This window comes from Xenopus tropicalis, chromosome 7 (assembly GCF_000004195.4).
Source record: "Xenopus tropicalis strain Nigerian chromosome 7, UCB_Xtro_10.0, whole genome shotgun sequence".
In the NCBI taxonomy this organism is placed as follows: Eukaryota; Metazoa; Chordata; class Amphibia; order Anura; family Pipidae; genus Xenopus; species Xenopus tropicalis.
The window spans coordinates 129,787,771-129,804,751 of NC_030683.2; the positions used below are offsets into that span (position 1 = coordinate 129,787,771).

Sequence of the window (16,981 nt, forward strand, 5' to 3'; positions counted from 1 at the left end):
CACAAAACGAACACACGGCACAGCAAATCGGCATGCTCAGACGGCACCGGCAGGAGGGCCGGCCAATCTGGCTTTCAGTAGCGGCTGCCTCCCTGCAGGTCCATCTGCTTATAATGGTGTTGGACCCGACGGCGCAGGTTTCCTTTTACCTCCTGCGATGGCACCAATTCAACTGAACGGAACCCAATGACCGGAGCAGTCGCCGAGCTCCAGCCTGAGATGTTTGGGGGTAGAATTTGGGAAATTAATCTCCAAATGAGTCCAACGGCACCAAGTGGTACCAGGAACACGGCCAAAACTCTGCTTTTTTTTTCCTATTACGAAAGTTGGCAACAACCACCGAGAAACAGACTGAAAGCAGATGGCCAAGCCCTACCGGGATCAGGCTGTGACTAACTGCATAATCGGCCAATGGGCAGCAACAGGCATTGCAGCACCTTCCATTGGATGCATGAATGAACTGTAAGTGGATGCACCAGTAATGTGTATTTAATACTATACCCTGCTCTGAGCATGCCCAGTAAGGAGTACATTGGGGTTGGTTATGGTCGCAGAGAAGCTTTGCCCCGGGGGCAATTCCTACTTAGTATCTGGCACTCTTGGCATAATACTTTGTCTTACAGCCCCAGCGGATCCAGAACCAGAATACAAACAGGAGCTTGGTATTACTTGGCTTTTTACACTCTTGTGTATTGTAACTGACTGTCTCTCCAATGTTAGTAGCAAGTGACTTAAAGGGTAAGCAAAGCCTAAAAAAAAAAAAAAAATATATATATATGTGTATGTATATATGTATGTGTAATATATATATATATATATATATATATATATAGCCTAGTTTCCTCTAGCCTAGTTTTGTTTTTGAATATCTAACTATTTTAATACAAATAAAACAATTCTGCAGACAGCTAAGTGTATGCATAGTGGCATATTCTCCTCTATAGAGGCAGGTTTATCCAATCAGGGCAGGAGAGATCCCCAGTGGGATAAGACCTTAGCAGGACAGACAGAGAGCTAAACAGACCAAGTCCACATAAAGCAAGTGACTATCATCAGTTGGAATACACAGCAGTTGGCCCAATATATTAAGGCAGAATATAAGGTTATACACTGTACAATTAGTAAATATTATATATATAATTATAAAATGTGTGTTTCTCACCCCGGGGTGAGAAAGGAAATGATTGGTTACGGCTGGAGCCCATAAACTCTACCTGCCAGGGTTCTGATCCAGTTAAGGGGCTGACAGATGACAACACTGGGCACAGAGCTGGCCGACTGGCGACTTGGGACCTGCAGTAGAATGAATAGTATCCCCGGTACTGACAGGGTTCTTTTCCTCAGTCCAGTTCCAGTTGGTGGATACACAGAACAGACTTGTTGGGGATGCCACATTGCTGCAGGGTCCAGCTTAGGATGGGGAAGCTCCTTCGAGGCACCTCCATAGACTCAACGCTACAGTCCTTACAGGAAACCCCGGTTTGCTCCTCGGCCGCAGCCAGGACAGTTAGTAGGGTGTCTGTGGGCCGGAAATACCGCTCAAACCTTTGGCCGGTGTGGGATCTAATGGCCAGCAGCAGAGGGGGCTGTTGGTCTGAGGGTTCCGGTAGGTTCCCGTGGGCAGAATGGTTGAAAATGCCCTGAGGCTTCTGTTCCTGGGATGCCTCCCTATTGTGTTGCACAGTCTGAGTCTGGTCGCGATAAAGTGCTTTCATTTGCCGTCCTTGCGAGTCGCCTCCCAGCCTCAGGGTGCTTGTGTGCTGGGCCAGTTCCTCGTCGTCTGCCCGCTGGTCGGCAGCCCCCGACATCCTGATGGAGGGCAGCACCTTGTATCGGTTGAGGGAGGAGGACGGCGGCCGGCACGGAATCTGATGCAGAAGTTCGGGGACATCCTCTGGGCTGATTCGAGAAGCCGGGCGGCTGGCGGGAACCCTCGGAGAAGGAGACGGCACGTGGTTGGAATAGGCCTCGACACTATGGGAAGCATCCACTGGGTTGGTCCGGGTACGGCCTTTGGCAGATTTAGGTCTTGTGAGATGCATTCTACATAGGGGGTCTCCGCTCCTGGGGATATTTATGTTAGTTGGGGATAAGGCCATCTCCCCTTACATTACCTGCAGAAACAACAGGCAAGCAATATTAGCAACACATATATTATTATCCGTCTTAATTGCCCTGGACGGATATCACAAACAAAATACTAAACAAATACCCGTAACCAATCACTGCCACTGTGACAGAATGCTCTGTTATACAGATAGCTAGAATCTCAGCCATAAAGCAGGGCAGGACTGCTGCTTACAATGGGGGGATCAGATAGGATCTGTGCCACTGTGACAGAATGCTCTGTTATACAGATAGCTAGAATCTCAGCCATAAAGCAGGGCAGGACTGCTGCTTACAATGGGGGGGGGATCAGATAGGATCTGTGCCACTGTGACAGAATGCTCTGTTATACAGATAGCTAGAATCTCAGCCATAAAGCAGGGCAGGACTGCTGCTTACAATGGGGGGATCAGATAGGATCTGTGCCACTGTGACAGAATGCTCTGTTATACAGATAGCTAGAATCTCAGCCATAAAGCAGGGCAGGACTGCTGCTTACAATGGGGGGATCAGATAGGATCTGTGCCACTGTGACAGAATGCTCTGTTATACAGATAGCTAGAATCTCAGCCATAAAGCAGGGCAGGACTGCTGCTTACAATGGGGGTGGATCAGATAGGATCTGTGCCACTGTGACAGAATGCTCTGTTATACAGATAGCTAGAATCTCAGCCATAAAGCAGGGCAGGACTGCTGCTTACAATGGGGGGGGGGGGGGGGGGATCAGATAGGATCTGTGCCACTGTGACAGAATGCTCTGTTATACAGATAGCTAGAATCTCAGCCATAAAGCAGGGCAGGACTGCTGCTTACAATGGGGGGATCAGATAGGATCTGTGCCACTGTGACAGAATGCTCTGTTATACAGATAGCTAGAATCTCAGCCATAAAGCAGGGCAGGACTGCTGCTTACAATGGGGGGATCAGATAGGGTCTGTGCCACTGTGACAGAATGCTCTGTTATACAGATAGCTAGAATCTCAGCCATAAAGCAGGGCAGGACTGCTGCTTACAATGGGGGGGGATCAGATAGGATCTGTGCCACTGTGACAGAATGCTCTGTTATACAGATAGCTAGAATCTCAGCCATAAAGCAGGGCAGGACTGCTGCTTACAATGGGGGGGGATCAGATAGGATCTGTGCCACTGTGACAGAATGCTCTGTTATACAGATAGCTAGAATCTCAGCCATAAAGCAGGGCAGGACTGCTGCTTACAATGGGGGGGGATCAGATAGGATCTGTGCCACTGTGACAGAATGCTCTGTTATACAGATAGCTAGAATCTCAGCCATAAAGCAGGGCAGGACTGCTGCTTACAATGGGGGGGATCAGATAGGATCTGTGCCACTGTGACAGAATGCTCTGTTATACAGATAGCTAGAATCTCAGCCATAAAGCAGGGCAGGACTGCTGCTTACAATGGGGGGGATCAGATAGGGTCTGTGCCACTGTGACAGAATGCTCTGTTATACAGATAGCTAGAATCTCAGCCATAAAGCAGGGCAGGACTGCTGCTTACAATGGGGGGGATCAGATAGGGTCTGTGCCACTGTGACAGAATGCTCTGTTATACAGATAGCTAGAATCTCAGCCATAAAGCAGGGCAGGACTGCTGCTTACAATGGGGGGATCAGATAGGGTCTGTGCCACTGTGACAGAATGCTCTGTTATACAGATAGCTAGAATCTCATTGTTCTGTCTTTATGGCATGCTGCAAACCTGTTAACCTCAAGTGCATAAACTCCATGATTCCATGAATCTCGTTTGCCCAACTCACCGGTCTGTGCAGATCCAACATTGTTTTAAAGTAATTAAAACATAATGCGCTGTTGCTCTGCAAAAAAAAGTGTTTTTGCTACAGAAAAGCTACTATATAAATACCCCGCTGTGTAGCCCCGGGGGCAGCCATTCCTGCACTGGTACAGCTGGGGTGTTTGCTACAGAAACCCTACTATAGTTTATATAAATACCCCGCTGTGTAGCCCCGGGGGCAGCCATTCCTGCACTGGTACAGCTGGGGTGTTTGCTACAGAAACCCTACTATAGTTTTATAAATACCCCGCTGTGTAGCCCCGGGGGCAGCCATTCCTGCACTGGTACAGCTGGGGTGTTTGCTACAGAAACCCTACTATAGTTTATATAAATACCCCGCTGTGTAGCCCCGGGGGCAGCCATTCCTGCACTGGTACAGCTGGGGTGTTTGCTACAGAAACCCTACTATAGTTTATATAAATACCCCGCTGTGTAGCCCCGGGGCAGCCATTCCTGCACTGGTACAGCTGGGATGTTTGCTACAGAAACCCTACTATAGTTTATATAAATACCCCGCTGTGTAGCCCCGGGGGCAGCCATTCCTGCACTGGTACAGCTGGGATGTTTGCTACAGAAACCCTACTATAGTTTATATAAATACCCCGCTGTGTAGCCCCGGGGGCAGCCATTCCTGCACTGGTACAGCTGGGGTGTTTGCTACAGAAACCCTACTATAGTTTATATAAATACCCCGCTGTGTAGGCCCCGGGGGCAGCCATTCCTGCACTGGTACAGCTGGGGTGTTTGCTACAGAAACCCTACTATAGTTTATATAAATACCCCGCTGTGTAGCCCCGGGGGCAGCCATTCCTGCACTGGTACAGCTGGGGTGTTTGCTACAGAAACCCTACTATAGTTTATATAAATACCCCGCTGTGTAGCCCCGGGGGCAGCCGTTCCTGCACCGGTACAGCTGGGGTGTTTGCTACAGAAACCCTACTATAGTTTATATAAATACCCCGCTGTGTAGCCCCGGGGGCAGCCATTCCTGCACCGGTACAGCTGGGGTGTTTGCTACAGAAACCCTACTATAGTTTATATAAATACCCCGCTGTGTAGCCCCGGGGGCAGCCGTTCCTGCACTGGTACAGCTGGGGTGTTTGCTACAGAAACCCTACTATAGTTTATATAAATACCCCGCTGTGTAGCCCCGGGGGCAGCCATTCCTGCACTGGTACAGCTGGGGTGTTTGCTACAGAAACCCTACTATAGTTTATATAAATACCCCGCTGTGTAGCCCCGGGGGCAGCCATTCAAGCTGGAAAAAAGGCCCAGGTTACTTAGCAGATAACAGACAACCCCACATTATATGGGGCTTATCTACTAGTTATCTGCTATGTAACCTGTGCCTTTTCTCCTTTTTTCCAGCTTGAACGGCTGCCCCCGGGGCTACACAGCGGGGTATTTATATAAACTATAGTAGGGTTTCTGTAGCAAACACCCCAGCTGTACCAGTGCAGGAATGGCTGCCCCCGGGGCTACACAGCGGGGTATTTATATAAACTATAGTAGGGTTTCTGTAGCAAACACCCCAGCTGTACCAGTGCAGGAACGGCTGCCCCCGGGGCTACACAGCAGGGTATTTATATAAACTATAGTAGGGTTTCTGTAGCAAACATCCCAGCTGTACCGGTGCAGGAATGGCTGCCCCCGGGGCTACACAGCGGGGTATTTATATAAACTATAGTAGGGTTTCTGTAGCAAACACCCCAGCTGTACCGGTGCAGGAATGGCTGCCCCCGGGGCTACACAGCGGGGTATTTATATAAACTATAGTAGGGTTTCTGTAGCAAACACCCCAGCTGTACCAGTGCAGGAATGGCTGCCCCCGGGGCTACACAGCGGGGTATTTATATAAACTATAGTAGGGTTTCTGTAGCAAACACCCCAGCTGTACCAGTGCAGGAATGGCTGCCCCCGGGCTACACAGCGGGGTATTTATATAAACTATAGTAGGGTTTCTGTAGCAAACACCCCAGCTGTACCAGTGCAGGAATGGCTGCCCCCGGGGCTACACAGCGGGGTATTTATATATACTATAGTAGGGTTTCTGTAGCAAACACCCCAGCTGTACCAGTGCAGGAATGGCTGCCCCCGGGGCTAAACAGCGGGGTATTTATATAAACTATAGTAGGGTTTCTGTAGCAAACACCCCAGCTGTACCAGTGCAGGAACGGCTGCCCCCGGGGCTACACAGCGGGGTATTTATATAAACTATAGTAGGGTTTCTGTAGCAAACACCCCAGCTGTACCAGTGCAGGAATGGCTGCCCCCGGGGCTACACAGCGGGGTATTTATATAAACTATAGTAGGGTTTCTGTAGCAAACACCCCAGCTGTACCAGTGCAGGAATGGCTGCCCCCGGGGCTACACAGCGGGGTATTTATATAAACTATAGTAGGGTTTCTGTAGCAAACACCCCAGCTGTACCAGTGCAGAGCAACAGTACATTATTTTGTAATTACTTTTATACACTTTCATTTTTGGTGTTACTGTTCCTTTAAAACTGTTTTGCTCTTTAAATGCAGTTATTCTAGATCTTTCCAGAACCAGAGCTCAGAATCCTAATTAAGCGGTAATTAACCTCGGTGTGCAGTTCCCATTCTCCTAACGAGATACAGTTAAACTAAATGTCATCCTGCCCCCCCAAAAAAAGCAACTGAATTAAAAATCAGGTTAAACAACTTTGGTGGCCAAATTAGCCACTGTGTCCGTCTGTCAGCTGAGCCGTGACTGGCTGTTCCCTGTGGGCCCAACTGGGGGAGGCAGCTAAATGTCAGCTTGGGGGGCCTGTTTGTATATGGTGGGTATATTAGTGCCGTGTCTGGCGATGCTGCTGCCCAGGGTGGAAGCGTTGGTTTCATATTCATACCCCCCCCCCCCCAACATGCTAACATGGAACATTCTGAGGAAATTCTTTCAAACATCAGAAGGAACCGAAACCAAAATGGCTATTTCAAATGATTTTCCTATCAGGGGGCAGCCTACAGAAATCATGGCAGGCAGTGTAGTGGTCTGAAAGCAAACATTTCATTTGTTACTATGGGTAGACCTGGCACAAAATGTAATCATAGGTTAAACAATATGGCACCCCCTACCCATATGTATAAATACAAATATACAGAGAGGGAATGTTCTGGGCACACAATAAGCTGTACCCCCATACTGTATTGTCTAAGGGAAACACTATGGCACCCCCTACCCATATGTATAAATACAAATATACAGAGAAGGAATGTTCTGGGCACACAATAAGCATAAGTTGTACCCCCATACTGTATTGTCTAAGGGAAACACTATGGCACCCCCTACCCATATGTATAAATACAAATATACAGAGAAGGAATGTTCTGGGCACACAATAAGCTGTACCCCCATACTGTACTGTCTAAGGGAAACACTATGGCACCCCCTACCCATATGTATAAATACAAATATACAGAGAAGGAATGTTCTGGGCACACAATAAGCTGTACCCCCATACTGTACTGTCTAAGGGAAACACTATGGCACCCCCTACCCATATGTATAAATACAAATATACAGAGAGGGAATGTTCTGGGCACACAATAAGCTGTACCCCCATACTGTACTGTCTAAGGGAAACACTATGGCACCCCCTACCCATATGTATAAATACAAATATACAGAGAGGGAATGTTCTGGGCACACAATAAGCTGTACCCCCATACTGTACTGTCTAAGGGAAACACTATGGCACCCCCTACCCATATGTATAAATACAAATATACAGAGAGGGAATGTTCTGGGCACGCAATAAGCTGTACCCCCATACTGTACTGTCTAAGGGAAACACTATGGCACCCCCTACCCATATGTATAAATACAAATATACAGAGAGGGAATGCTCTGGGCACACAATAAGCTGTACCCCCATACTGTACTGTCTAAGGGAAACACTATGGCACCCCCTACCCATATGTATAAATACAAATATACAGAGAGGGAATGTTCTGGGCACACAATAAGCTGTACCCCCATACTGTACTGTCTAAGGGAAACACTATGGCACCCCCTACCCATATGTATAAATACAAATATACAGAGAGGGAATGTTCTGGGCACACAATAAGCTGTACCCCCATACTGTACTGTCTAAGGGAAAAAACTATGGCACATTTTACCCATATGTATAAATACAAATATAATTTTTTTTCAACATTGTTTTCTCCCATTCATATTTCTAATTTTGAGACCGATATGGAAACTCTCCGTGGGAATTGGGCAATTGCCTGATTAGGGGTGGGACAGGGAGGGAGTAAACATTTCTGGTTTTGACATACAGAGGCCCACACCCATGTAAATTATATTAAAGCATCAGAAAGTTGAGCTGCTGAAGACTCACAGTGGCAGCCGACTGGTAAATCCCAGAGCTCAGGTAGGAGGTTCTGATTGATTTGTTGGTTAGTTTGGGGCCACTGACTGTATAACCAGTGTCCCTGTTTAAAGAGAGGCAGCTAAAGAATAGGAAGACATTAAAGGGACAGACACAAAGACAATAACTATAAACCCAGTGAGAATGAGGAATGAATGGATATTGGGGAGTTGTATCAGGAGTCAGAACCAGCAGTGCAGGGAAGGGGAAGGGACAGACACAGTGACAGTTACACATAACTATAAACCCAGTGAGAATGAATGGATATTGGGGAGTTGTATCAGGAGTCAGAACCAGCAGTGCAGGGAAGGGAAGGGAAAGGGACAGACACAGTGACAGTTACACATAACTATAAACCCAGTGAGAATGAGGGATGAATGGATATTGGGGAGTTGTATCAGGAGTCAGAACCAGCAGTGCAGGGAAGGGAAAGGGACAGACACAGTGACAGTTACACATAACTATAAACCCAGTGAGAATGAATGGATATTGGGGAGTTGTATCAGGAGTCAGAACCAGCAGTGCAGGGAAGGGAAAGGGAAAGACACAGTGACAGTTACACATAACTATAAACCCAGTGAGAATGAATGGATATTGGGGAGTTGTATCAGGAGTCAGAACCAGCAGTGCAGGGAAGGGAAGGGAAAGGGACAGACACAGTGACAGTTACACATAACTATAAACCCAGTGAGAATGAGGAATGAATGGATATTGGGGAGTTGTATCAGGAGTCAGAACCAGCAGTGCAGGGAAGGGAAAGGGACAGACACAGTGACAGTTACACATAACTATAAACCCAGTGAGAATGAGGAATGAATGGGTATTGGGGAGTTGTATCAGGAGTCAGAACCAGCAGTGCAGGGAAGGGAAAGGGACAGACACAGTGACAGTTACACATAACTATAAACCCAGTGAGAATGAGGAATGAATGGATATTGGGGAGTTGTATCAGGAGTCAGAACCAGCAGTGCAGGGAAGGGAAAGGGACAGACACAGTGACAGTTACACATAACTATAAACCCAGTGAGAATGAGGGATGAATGGATATTGGGGAGTTGTATCAGGAGTCAGAACCAGCAGTGCAGGGAAGGGAAAGGGACAGACACAGTGACAGTTACACATAACTATAAACCCAGTGAGAATGAGGGATGAATGGATATTGGGGAGTTGTATCAGGAGTCAGAACCAGCAGTGCAGGGAAGGGAAAGGGACAGACACAGTGACAGTTACACATAACTATAAACCCAGTGAGAATGAGGAATGAATGGGTATTGGGGAGTTGTATCAGGAGTCAGAACCAGCAGTGCAGGGAAGGGAAAGGGACAGACACAGTGACAGTTACACATAACTATAAACCCAGTGAGAATGAGGAATGAATGGATATTGGGGAGTTGTATCAGGAGTCAGAACCAGCAGTGCAGAGAAGGGAAAGGGACAGACACAGTGACAGTTACACATAACTATAAACCCAGTGAGAATGAGGAATGAATGGGTATTGGGGAGTTGTATCAGGAGTCAGAACCAGCAGTGCAGGGAAGGGAAAGGGACAGACACAGTGACAGTTACACATAACTATAAACCCAGTGAGAATGAGGAATGAATGGGTATTGGGGAGTTGTATCAGGAGTCAGAACCAGCAGTGCAGGGAAGGGAAAGGGACAGACACAGTGACAGTTACACATAACTATAAACCCAGTGAGAATGAGGGATGAATGGATATTGGGGAGTTGTATCAGGAGTCAGAACCAGCAGTGCAGGGAAGGGGACAGACACAGTGACAGTTACACATAACTATAAACCCAGTGAGAATGAGGGATGAATGGATATTGGGGAGTTGGTTAGAATGGCATCTTCTTTAATTAGACAAATAACAATTTTGCGTGGAGTTCCCCTTTAATCCCCCCTGTGCTAAAATAAAGTGTAAGCTCACAGGTACAGGCAGCTCATTGTGCCTTCTGGTTTCATTCCCAGTTACAGCCACAGATGGCAGCTTGGCTTCTCCTCCTCCTCCTCTCCGTGTGCTTAGGTGAGTGGCACCAACATGAAATTTCTGTGAGATACAGTGTTTTATATAAAGACAGGGCAAAATATCATCTTTTTTATTGATAGGTTTCAGCAATGCTGGGATTGGGACACTGGATAAAAATCCCCATATTTTGGCACTGACTAATGAACACAAAGTATATTCTCCTTATACCACAGCTTATTGTGTGCCCAGAACATTCCTTCTCTGTATATTTGTATTTATACATATGGGTAGGGGGTGCCATAGTGTTTCCCTTAGACAGTACAGTATGGGGGTACAGCTTATTGTGTGCCCAGAACATTCCCTCTCTGTATATTTGTATTTATACATATGGGTAGGGGGTGCCATAGTGTTTCCCTTAGACAGTACAGTATGGGGGTACAGCTTATTGTGTGCCCAGAACATTCCTTCTCTGTATATTTGTATTTATACATATGGGTAGGGGGTGCCATAGTGTTTCCCTTAGACAGTACAGTATGGGGGTACAGCTTATTGTGTGCCCAGAACATTCCTTCTCTGTATATTTGTATTTATACATATGGGTAGGGGGTGCCATAGTGTTTCCCTTAGACAGTACAGTATGGGGGTACAGCTTATTGTGTGCCCAGAACATTCCCTCTCTGTATATTTGTATTTATACATATGGGTAGGGGGTGCCATAGTGTTTCCCTTAGACAGTACAGTATGGGGGTATAGCTTATTGTGTGCCCAGAACATTCCTTCTCTGTATATTTGTATTTATACATATGGGTAGGGGGTGCCATAGTGTTTCCCTTAGACAGTACAGTATGGGGGTACAGCTTATTGTGTGCCCAGAACATTCCTTCTCTGTATATGTGTATTTATACATATGGGTAGGGGTGCCATAGTGTTTCCCTTAGACAGTACAGTATGGGGGTACAGCTTATTGTGTGCCCAGAACATTCCTTCTCTGTATATTTGTATTTATACATATGGGTAGGGGGTGCCATAGTGTTTCCCTTAGACAGTACAGTATGGGGGTACAGCTTATTGTGTGCCCAGAACATTCCCTCTCTGTATATGTGTATTTATACATATGGGTAGGGGGTGCCATAGTGTTTCCCTTAGACAGTACAGTATGGGGGTACAGCTTATTGTGTGCCCAGAGCATTCCTTCTCTGTATATGTGTATTTATACATATGGGTAGGGGGTGCCTTAGTGTTTCCCTTAGACCACTCATGTCAAACACAAGGCCCGCGGGCCAAATCCGGCCCGCCAGGCCTTGCAATGTGGCCCGCACTGCGCTGTCATAGGAGGCTTGTGATCTTGCGCCAATCTATTACGCATGCGCAGTACCGCCGCTCCCTAAGTCTTCGCCAGTGGCTCCTTCTGTCTTATGCTGCGGCAACAGGCCCTTTTATAAGGTTGCGCCCGTGTGTATGACGTCACACGTCAGCGACGAGGCGCAACCTTATAGTAGTGCCTGTTGCCGCAGCATAAGACAGAAGGAGCCGCCGACATCACAGGTCTGTTGGGGGTACTTTCTGTGGGGGCTCTGTGTGTGCGGGCTGGCTACTGTCTATGGGGGGTACTGTGTATGAGGCAATTGGGGGCACTTTGTGTGGGGGCTACTGTCTATGGGGGGTACTGTGTATGAGGCAATTGGGGGCACTTTGTGTGGGGGCTACTGTCTATGGGGGGTACTGTGTATGAGGCAATTGGGGGCACTTTGTGTGGGGGCTACTGTCTATGGAGGGTACTGTTTATGGGGGCAATTGGGGGCACTGTTTATGGGGGCAATTGGGGGTACTTTCTATGTGGGCACTGTGTGTGGGGTCTACTGTCTATGGGGGATACTGTGTATGAGGCAATTGGGGGCACTTTGTGTGGGGGCTACTGTCTATGGAGGGTACTGTTTATGGGGGCAATTGGGGGTACTTTCTATGGGGGCAATTGGGGGCACTGTGTGTGGGGGCTACTGTCTATGGAGGGGTACTCACTCATTTTAAATTCACATTTCTGGTTAACGTTGTCAGTTTATGACTGTTCAGTAAACCATTCAGCCCGCGATTTAGGCTGGATTTTAGATTTTGGCCCCTTCTCTGATTGAGTTCGACACCCCTGCCTTAGACAGTACAGTATGGGGGTACAGCTTATTGTGTGCCCAGAACATTCCTTCTCTGTATATTTGTATTTATACATATGGGTAGGAGGTGCCATAGTGTTTCCCTTAGACAGTACAGTATGGGGGTACAGCTTATTGTGTGCCCAGAACATTCCTTCTCTGTATATTTGTATTTATACATATGGGTAGGGGGTGCCATAGTGTTTCCCTTAGACAGTACAGTATGGGGGGTACAGCTTATTGTGTGCCCAGAACATTCCTTCTCTGTATATTTGTATTTATACATATGGGTAGGGGGTGCCATAGTGTTTCCCTTAGACAGTACAGTATGGGGGTACAGCTTATTGTGTGCCCAGAACATTCCCTCTCTGTATATTTGTATTTATACATATGGGTAGGGGGTGCCATAGTGTTTCCCTTAGACAGTACAGTATGGGGGTACAGCTTATTGTGTGCCCAGAACATTCCTTCTCTGTATATTTGTATTTATACATATGGGTAGGGGGTGCCATAGGGTTTCCCTTAGACAGTACAGTATGGGGGTACAGCTTATTGTGTGCCCAGAACATTCCTTCTCTGTATATTTGTATTTATACATATGGGTAGGAGGTGCCATAGTGTTTCCCTTAGACATTACAGTATGGGGGTACAGCTTATTGTGTGCCCAGAACATTCCTTCTCTGTATATTCACTGTATTTCATTTCCTGCAGTTCTTATAGGGACCCAAGGAAGCCTGTTGGAATTCGGACACATGATCCTATTGGTCACAAGGAGAGCACCAATACGAAGTTATGCTTTCTATGGCTGTCACTGTGGGTTCGGAGGGCAGGGCCCCCCTACAGATGAAATTGATTGGTGAGTGGAGCCAGCAGTTGTCCAGCTTGGTTCTCTTATACTGTCAGCAGGGGAGTCAGAACCTGCATTTGGGGATGGGGATGGGGATGGGGAGCAGGGAGTGGGGGGGGATGGGGAGCAGGGAGAGGGATGTCCAATTTGCAGCCCTTCCATTGGTTGTTTTACTGCAAGTCCCATTCGTCCCCTGTTGTAGTTCAGCTACCACTTGGACAGCTTTGGGCTGAAAGACCCTGAAGTATATACCCATTATATCCAGTCTCCTCCCACCCCTTCCTCGGATCCACCCCCGTCTCCTCCCACCCCTTCCTCGGATCCACCCCCGTCTCCTCCCACCCCTTCCTCGGATCCACCCCCGTCTCCTCCCACCCCTTCCTCGGATCCACCCCCGTCTCCTCCCACCCCTTCCTCGCATCCACCCCCGTCTCCTCCCACCCCTTCCTCAGATCCACCCCCGTCTCCTCCCACCCCTTCCTCACATCCACCCCCGTCTCCTCCCACCCCTTCCTCACATCCACCCCCGTCTCCTCCCACCCCTTCCCCACATCCATGACCCTCTCTGCCTCCTCACTAGTCAAATTCTTACCTTCACCTGCTCTCTCCAGTGCAGGGTTTTGCCCTATCCACATCCCAATAATTCCCCAAACTCCACCCATGGCCCACCCACACCCTGCCCACTCCTGCCCCTTTCTAAAGACCTAAATCACTTTTTACCATGTTGGGCCCCCCTCCATCATAGGGCCCCTGACTGCAGTAGCCCTTGTTACTGATGGTGGCCCTGCCCCATACCCAATACCCCCTCTGCCACAGCCCCACCCCCTCTCTATCTCTGTGCTGTCTCCCCCACCCATGTACAGGCATTTATTGACAGAATGACACCCCGTCCCTCCCTGTAGGTGCTGCCATGTACACGACTGCTGCTTTGGCCGAACGGCCAACATGGGGTGTAACCCTAAATGGAAACGTTACGACTTCCACTTCGTGAATGGAACTGTGACCTGCAGTAAGTAATCATTTGACTCTAGAGCACAGAGCTTACACTCAGCTGGTGATTACAGTGCAGCTCATCGTATATGGCCAGTAGGCCTGACGCTTGCTTAAGCCTGGCTATTTCATGGGTGCTCCAACTGCAATGCATGCTGGGCCCCATGACCAGCCAGTGCTGTGACAGTAACTAATACATATCATGTTCTCTATACAATGTCTTTTTGTTTCCAACAGATTCTACAGAGAACAGTGAGTGCGCCCAGCAGGCCTGTGAGTGCGACCGGGAGGCGGCGCTCTGCTTTAAGCAACACAATGATAAATACGGCTGGCAGTACAGAGTGTATGGGAGACACAAGTGTGTGGGAACCGCCCCCGAGTGTTAGTGCTGCCCGCCCCCGAGTGTTAGTGCTGCCCGCCCCCGAGTGTTAGTGCTGCCCGCCCCCGAGTGTTAGTGCTGCCCGCCCCCGAGTGTTAGTGCTGCCCGCCGTAATTTTATTGTGGGACACTTGCTTGCTTGTTCTGTGTTTGTACTTTGTAATTAAGGAAAAGTCATCTGCTCAATAAAGGAAATCATTTGTTAATTCAAGTCAGTAGGGATTAAGGTTACAAAGCACAGCCCTAATATCCTTATCATTTACAGTAGGGGGTACATTATCCCTTATAATACATGAGTGATACTCAGAGTTCCCTGTATAACTCAGCCTGCAGCCTTGTGCCTTTATATGGGGGGCACAGAACCCCTCAGTGACTGCTAATATCCTTATCATTTACAGTAGGGGGTACATTATCCCTTATAATACATGAGTGATACTCAGAGTTCCCTGTATAACTCAGCCTGCTGCCTTGTGCCTTTATATGGGGGGCACAGAACCCCTCAGTGACTGCTAATATCCTTATCATTTACAGTAGGGGGTACATTATCCCTGCTAATATCCTTATAGTTTATAATAGGGGGTATATTATGCCTTCAGAGGTCCTTAAGGGGGGCTGCAGAACAGTACCTGTAGCGAGTATATGTGTCACGTGACAATGTCTGGATACAGGGGGATAATCCCAGACACCAGTTAAGGGGTTACAGTAGGAGAGAGAATGGAACCCCAGCAAATCCTGCAGATCTTGTTTGATCTCAGGGATTGGATACGAGGGGAGGCGAGGGGGCCTGAGAATAAGGAGTTGCCAAGGTTACCAGCAGTGTCAGGGAGTTAATGGGAATCCTGAACGAGATGCCACAGAGCAGCAAAGGGCAAACTAATTATATCCGGCAATGGCATGTTCCAGCCAAAGGTTGTCAGGGAATGATGGGAGTTGTAGTTTGATGGCTGCATGACACAAGATAGAACATGTATATGTGTAGTACATCACTTGCCTTGCTACACACGTCTGCCTCCACCTGATGCGCTTGAACTCCCAATTGGGGGTTAGAGCTCAATGACAGAACCATCCAAATCTTTAACCCCTGAATGACTGGGGCAAAGCTTCTCAGCGCTGGAAAAGAAGAGAATGTTTGGTATCATATTGGTAGGAACCATCAGTGAAACATATGGAGCTTTGCTAAATCAGGTCTCCCCCTAGCTGCACAGAAAGGAACTGCGCTTATAATATTGAATTGTAAATAAATTCATTTTGCTGCAGGGAGATTTCTCTTCATCCCCCGAGGGACTTTATATCTCCGAGCAAATCCTCCGATTACCCCCCTCTTCCCAATGTGGAACAAACCGCTTTTAGCTTTGCCTTTGATTTAACATGTATTTCCTTGCTGAGCCCTGACCTTTAATTCCTCGGGGGGCTTTAGCCGTATCCGCCAACAGAGGGAATTATTTTCAGCCTCCAGCGAGAGTGACACTGTCGGAATGAAAGAGACTGCCCCAGACAGTCTGAGGTCTCCATGCTGGTGAGCACCAGCAATGCTAATTTATACAGAGAGTGGCGGAAAGGCGGGGCTTGTGGTGGCAATGGGGGTGGCAATACAGGGGGCATTAATGCTGCCAATTTTTAAAAGTATTAAGTGCTTTCTAGGAGATTAGCCATATGGGCTACCAAATCCATCTGATTTGCCTAAAGCAAGGGGTTACTCTGGAGACTTCTCCCTCTACCCCAGGGGCCCCTGCCACCCAGCCAACCCCCTCCCCTTAGCGAGCAACCTTCATTCTTACCTTAGGCGCATCGGGAGAGGGAGTGTGGGCCAGCGGGGACAACCGGGTTTTTCCCTGGTAGTCCGCCGGCCCAGAGACAGTAGTACAGGGGGTATATTCTTACATGGGGCAACATACATATATTTGCCTATGTTGATATAACCGATATCTGACTGAAAATCGGGCAAGTTTGATTTTCCCATCGAGGACCATCTACTCCTATTCCCATCATTGTAAACCAACATTGGGCATCTTAGGTGGGCATATCGGGGGGGGGGGAAGAGATCCGCTCTTACCGTGTATGGTCAGCTTGAGATCCAAACCATATGCCAAACGAGTCGATCCTTACCTGAATGGTGCACAAATGTGCCGAGCCAAATCGGGAAGATCCAATAAGTGGACCCAATGGATCAACAATAAGATTGTAATGGGAGGCTTTAGGGAGGGGGCCGCATCAACACTCCTATAGCCCAATAGCTATTGGCTGATTTTTAGCCAGACATCAGTTGTGTGGGCGTTAGAAAGGGCCAATAGGCAGCTATTAATCAGCGCTGGATTCTCTCCTAGGGCCCCTAGAGTT

The 16,981-nt window shown here is 47.9% G+C and overlaps 2 protein-coding genes across 2 annotated transcripts; one reads left to right on the top strand and one right to left on the bottom strand.

Annotated features, from left to right (window-relative positions):
- Window positions 1-818: 818 nt before the first annotated feature.
- Window positions 819-16,978, bottom strand: ubxn10 (UBX domain protein 10). Its single transcript, XM_012967606.3, has 2 exons — window positions 15,636-16,978; window positions 819-2,114 (listed from the first exon to the last, which is right to left on the bottom strand). The coding sequence occupies exon 2, from the start codon at window positions 2,097-2,099 to the stop codon at window positions 1,341-1,343; it is 759 nt and encodes a 252-aa protein (XP_012823060.1). The 5' UTR covers window positions 2,100-2,114; window positions 15,636-16,978; the 3' UTR covers window positions 819-1,340.
- pla2g2d (phospholipase A2 group IID) lies at window positions 8,251-14,855 on the top strand. The gene is made up of 5 exons (XM_031906459.1): window positions 8,251-8,319; window positions 10,288-10,342; window positions 13,141-13,285; window positions 14,179-14,285; window positions 14,504-14,855. Exons 2-5 carry the CDS (start codon window positions 10,300-10,302, stop codon window positions 14,650-14,652), a joined length of 444 nt encoding a protein of 147 aa, XP_031762319.1. The 5' UTR covers window positions 8,251-8,319; window positions 10,288-10,299; the 3' UTR covers window positions 14,653-14,855.
- Window positions 16,979-16,981: the final 3 nt, after the last annotated feature.